Below are 6,053 nucleotides of genomic sequence, written 5' to 3'. Positions count from 1 at the left end.
GGGGGGTGGCGCCCTGCCACGGCGTGCCTCTTTCCTCCCCTTAGAGGAAGGGGGACCAGAGTCCCAGCGCAGGACCCTCTGCCTTCCTTCCATCCGTCCACCAGCCTGCCGTTTCTTAGTGTGCTGTTCCGTCACCGCTTTATGCCAGGCACCGCTGTTGGCTCCGGGGAGGCTGCAGTAAACACGGCAGACAGTCCTGCTCCCTCGGGGTTTACATTGTATTAGAGAGAGAGTCAATAAATAAGAGGGATGGGGTGCCTTAGCCTAGGAGGATACGTAAGGTAAGGGAGAGTAGGGAGTGGAATTTTAAATACGGTGGTCCGGGCAGAGTCTCACTACTTTGAAGGTTCACGCAAGACATGAAGGAGAAGGTGGGTGGACCAGGAGGCTCTGAGGGAAATGAACTTGGCCCCGAAAGGGATAAACGATGAACCAGATGTGGTTCCTGCAGCAGAAAGTCCTTGTGGTTATGATACGAGAAGGTGGAAAGGAACAATGTGAGGAGGAAGTGACAGGGCTGAGATACTTCCTGTCTTCAGAGCATCTCCTAACCAAGGTGCACACACCTGGCCGGGATCTCTTCCGGACTGCCATGTTTCTGACTCACTTTGTCCCCTTCTCTAGTTCCTTGGGAGCATCCAGGGATAGTGACCGAAGATCTTTCCATTTTATCCCCACGGATCTCTGCATCTGTCAGTCTTTATTATTAATCCCTTTATTGTGCACGAAAAAAAGAGAACAGGCACACCCACGGAGAAGCTGCTGAACATTTGCGTGGGGCTTGCTTACTCCCAGGTTCCTGCTGGGAGCGTGTAATGGCTTCCCTTCATGTGTGGTAGGACAAGACGAAGTCATAGATGAAATGGTTACGTAAGGGGATAGGATTTGTGATGCCAGTAACTGGGATGATAATAACAAAACCTATATTTTCTGGTAGAAATGGTTGTTACACAAATACTCTTGTGGTTCCTGACTTCTATCAACAACCTTTTCCCAAGGAGTAGCCCCCTCTATTGTTGAATAGCTCCAGTAACAGGGAACTCACTACCTCCTCACACAGCCCATTCCATTTTTGGGAAGTGCACATTGTGAGGCAGCTCTTTCCACTACCGAACTGAGATGTGCCTTCCTCCCTCTCTGCCTTCTGGACTCAAATCCACGGTATTTATTTCTCCCACTTATGAGCCACTTGGGTATTTGAAGATGAGTAGCTGTCTACATGTGTCTAGTTTTCTTCAAGCTGAGCATCACCAGTTCATTTACCCCATAAGACTCGAGGTTAGCATCACCTCCTCCAGGAAACCTCCCGCCTCCCCTTCCTTTCCACGTGGCCGCAGAATGCTCGATGCTTAGCCATGTCACCGCACTGACTATGGCGTGCTAGCGAGCTCTTTGCGTTTCTGTTTCTCCTCCTGGACTGTGCATCTTTGTGTCCTTGCTGGCTTCCCAGAGCCTGGCACGTCCCGGTGCTTCATGGATGTTTACACTGAAGAATTGAACAAGCGAGTCCTAATTCCAAAACTGTAAAACCAGCCATTTAATAATGTGCAGGGGCCTCTGCAGCCTCTGGTCAGTTCCAAAAGCAGGTCTGGATGCTGTAAGACCATTTCCAGCCCCCGGGTCTGAGGGCTGAGACCTTTGCTCTGAATTACACTGTATAAACTTCGCCACACTTAATCCAAGTAACTGGGACTGGAATTTGAGCAGGAAACTCTGAGTGTCAGCCTCAGCTCTGGGCTCAGGCCTTTCTGTCTCTGTCAGCCACACTCTGATGTGCGGGTTGTTTCGCTACAGGACCTGGAAGACCGATTTGCCCAAAGGAATGTGCGCCCTGCTGTCCCTCTCGGTGGACCACGAGGAAGCCCCGCTCATGGGCGGCGTGCGAGCCATCGTGATGGATTCTCAGTACTTAATAGAACCGTGTGGCTCCGGCAAGTCACGACTGACCCACATCTGCAGGATAGACCTGAAGTAAGTGTGAACTCCGCCGGGTGGCCGGCTCGGTCTCGGAGCCCCAGCGGGCGTGGCACGTTCCCCAGGGCCCTGTTTGTTGTCATCCTGATTTCTTATTCCGCTACACTTTTCTTTCCCTGCAGCCATTAACATGCTTTCATAGATGAATACTTATGCCTCCCTCTTCCCCCACCCTTCCTAAAATTCGGACGTTTTCCCGCGGTCCTTCGCTCTTCTCTCTTTTCGATTTGCCCACACTTAGATGTCTGCGCCTCTCGCCTGGAACAAACACAAACGCTAGAGTCTGGCACACAGGAGACGCTCGGTAGATGCGAGTCCCCTCTCTGGCATTTGTTTTAAGGCCTGTCCCTTTGCAAAGAAGAAGCCAGCTTAAATCCAGCCTCTTCGAGGCAGGCGTGATGCTCAACCAGGTTCTCGGCCTAGGTGGACATAAACTGAGTCGTCTCAGTAAAGTCTAGAATTCAGTCTGAATCGTCTCAGAAAGATAGCATCTTTTTTATTTATTTATTTTTTCTTCAGCACTTTATTTTCCTCACAATGACGCGTTGCCGGGGCCTTCCGTTCTCACGTGGCAGTAGGAAAGGGAAATTTGTTGTCATCCCTTAAAGAACTGAGAATCGCATACAAAAACTTTACATAGGTTAAAAGGATGAGTAAATTTACCGATGCAAAGGCAAACTATTTTCCGACTCAAGGCAAAAGGTAGTATCATTTGAAAGCACCCAGTAAGTGCTGAAAAGATAGGGCGCATACTGGGTCCTCGGGTCCTCGAGAGGCAGCCCGCGGGGTACACAAGTGTCCTGGCCATCGGGGCACGAAGACAGCCCCGTCCCCCATGACAAAGTGGCGTGACGTGGAGAAAGGCTTTCCCACTTTCTGATATTTTTGTCCCCACAGAGGTCACTCCCCGGAATGGTACAATAAAGGCTTTGGACATCTGTGTGCGGCGGAAGTTGCCAAGATTAGAAACTCTTTTCAGCCCCTCATTGCCGAGGGTCCAGAAACCAAAATCTGAGTTTTCCCCAGCGTGACATCCAACTCAGGGAAGAGGAAGCGAAAGCCAACACGTGGGAGAGAGCGTGCTTGCGAGAAAGCGAGAGTGAGGGGGAGACTGGTGGGCGTGATTAACGCGTACAGTGGAAACGCTGACGAGTCGGAATGTCGGACATGCGAGAACTTCTAGAAGTTTCCTAGCCTTCCTGGAGATGGCTATAGCCCTACTAATATAATATTTTTAAAAATCAGAACGGTTATCTATGTTACCTAAAATTAAATGGATTATTCCTTGTGCATTGCCTAATTTGCTATTTAAAGGCTTCTACGAAGCATATTCTTAACTGTAAATAAATGTCTGTACAGCATATGTACATATGTGTGTATATCTCTACCCTCGCTGTATATATGTAAAATCGATACCTTATATATAATTGAAAAGGAGCACGTCCGACTCGGTGAATCCCTGCCTTACGACTCGGCGAGTCCTTTCCTTAAGTGGTTTTTTTCCACGTTGCTCTGGGCTCCGCTTGCTGGACACGGAGAAGCAGCTGCTGCTGCCACCAAGGTGTGACAATGTGTGGCCTGTCAGTCTGCCCGATGTTTAACCAAAGATTAACTAACCAAAGGAAAACAGCATTGAAAGGTTCTGTGTTGTCCGTTTGTTTTCGTGGTTTGGAAACCCAGGGCGGGGCGTTGGATAAAGCGAGAAAAAGAACATTTACTCTTCTTTAAAGCAAAGCAGTGGGTGAGAAGTCGCTACCAAATTCAAGGCTGGATCACCAGTTGCCACTGGGCCTGGCCAGGTGCAGTTTCGATGAGATGTCAGAGGCCCAGGGGTCACTGGCCAGCGAGAGTGACTGACACAGAACCGTATTGCCCTGCTGATGAGAGCTGACTGTAACAGCCTGTGCGTATCCACAGCCTCTGTGTTTTATCAGTTTTTTGTAATGTTCTTAAATGTCATTCTATTTGACCAGTGGCCTATTTGGTCACAGTTCACTGGCATTTTCTTATCAATGTATTGCACTGATTTTAACTCTGGACACCAGACAAAGGGAGATGATGGTCACCTGAGATCCCCAGACCATTGTAGCTTCAGGGAATTATTTTGCTATAAACGATGCTCTTCAGATAGAATCCGTTCAAGTTTTGCAATTCGAAAGACAGGGTTTTAAATCCACATAAGGCCAAAACCATGTTCTTCAATTACTATTAGAAAATATAAACAGATTTGTTAAATTCATGTTTCTTCATCAGCCAATCGAGCTACCTATACGTTTGGCCTAACCCTATTTATTGTTGTATAGACTAAGCGAATTGACTCTCCTTAACCAATTGCTGATAGATTTAAATTGGTTTTTTTTATTATTATTATTGTAATTCAACAACTATAGAGAGAAAAATAATTTATTGTGTTTGGTTTCAGGGAGAGAGATTTTCCTCTGGCAATCCACGAGAGATTGGTATCATAACTCAGCAAATGGTGTTAAAGGGAAAGAGAATAAATCTTAAATGAGCGTTTTCCCTTTTGTTGTATATGCCTTTATGTCATGTTTTCTCTTATCAGCAATGTGCAATTCTTTCATCGAGAGGAATAAAAATGCTGCATGTGAGTTTCGTATGGTACATAGCGTGCGAACTGTGACCTAGGAATGTTGTGATTCCTGGCCTACCTGAGGAGGTGGCAACAAAGCCATAATTTTCCATTTGGGCAATGCTCTGTGAGCGAAATTCGCTTCTACCACACATCTCGGATATGTGCTGGATGACTTTAATGGGCGTGGACAAGATCATAGTGAAGTTTAATTTAGCTGAACAAGAACTCTACACCAGAGAGGGGACCGTACATTTTAGGAGCCTCTGACAGGCACACAGGATGAATGGTGTTGTGTCGCCCGCATTAGCGTGCACTCAGCTCACCTGAGGATCTAGTTCAAATGCAGACTCTGATCCAGGTAGTCTGCGGTGGGCCTGAGACTGTCTTTCTAACAGGCCTTAGGGATACCCAAGCTGCTGGCTCAGAAACCACACTCTAAGAAGCAAGGACCTAGAGAATACTTAAAACAATAAAAACAAATGTGATTGTATGTCTGGTTCCCTCGCTCTTCAAATTACCCGACTTTTTAAAATTTACTCCCGTATTAATCACATCACTGCTACATAACAACACGGTGCATTTAAAAAGGAAAGAAAAAGAAGGGGAAAGATGCTTTAAGCTTATTGGTCAAATACCACAGTATTTTATTCATTGTTATCTTGCCAATGGAAATAAAATATGATACTGCATTTAAATATTATATTTATACCTCATGTATATTTTTACCTCAATTGTTGGTATCAATCATCAATTGTAAATAAATAATTGCCAAGTCAAATAAATTTATATACATTAAATATTTCTTATTTTCTATAAAATACACGTTGATTTTCATGCTTCATCCTGTACCGCGAGGAAGACTTCCCTCTAAGATAGCTGGCTCTGAGCTCGGCTCCGCTGTACCGTGGTCACTATCGCTCCCAAACATCAGAATGTTCTTAGCCACAGACATTCGGCAACAGCCTGGGTGCCCCGACCTGTGCCTAAGGCCTAAAGTGATAGGTAGAGATTTGTTTTACATTTTATTGATCTTAAATCTGCAAGTTAGTCAAACGCATTCACAGTATTTTTATCAGAGAGTAATGCGAACTCATTTTCATCGAGCGGACGAGAAATCGAGACTTGCGAAGTGACGTGGCTGACTCCCGGACCGCGGAGAGTTCAGTGCTTTGCTACTGAAAGATAACCAGGGCAGCCCGTGACCACGTGAGCAGGAGCTCCTCCACGCTCCTCGCTGCAGGCTGCAAAGGCGACATCAGGCACAAACTCCACGTGCCTCCGTGGAACTCATCCGCTCTCTGCTCTCTGCTCACCTCCCCCACGCCTTCTCACACGACTCGCAAGTTTTGCTTTCATGGGCAAGAGAGGAATCACCGATGTTTGTACACAGTCCCAGCCTCTCTGCACAGATCCAAGAATGAATGGGGAAGCACCGTGTGCAGAGAGTTTGGGAAGCACCATGTGCAGAGAGTTTGGGAAGCACCTT

General features: G+C 46.7%; 1 protein-coding gene across 1 annotated transcript in view; it reads left to right on the top strand.

Moving 5' to 3' along the window:
• The window catches only part of STARD13 (StAR related lipid transfer domain containing 13), a 216,208-nt gene extending 210,840 nt beyond the window's left edge, over positions 1–5,368 (top strand). The window contains exons 12-13 of the mRNA XM_023531606.1: positions 1,795–1,971; positions 2,872–5,368. Of these exons, the coding sequence (XP_023387374.1) occupies positions 1,795–1,971; positions 2,872–2,989 (295 nt within the window). The 3' untranslated portion in view covers positions 2,990–5,368. The remainder of the gene's footprint in view (positions 1–1,794; positions 1,972–2,871) is intronic.
• The last annotated feature ends 685 nt before the right edge of the window (positions 5,369–6,053 follow it).

Source organism: Pteropus vampyrus, unplaced genomic scaffold, assembly GCF_000151845.1.
Source record: "Pteropus vampyrus isolate Shadow unplaced genomic scaffold, Pvam_2.0 Scaffold71, whole genome shotgun sequence".
Classification (NCBI taxonomy): Eukaryota; Metazoa; Chordata; class Mammalia; order Chiroptera; family Pteropodidae; genus Pteropus; species Pteropus vampyrus.
The sequence above is the reverse complement of the archived record's forward strand: the minus strand, read 5'-3'. Positions and strand labels throughout refer to the sequence as shown.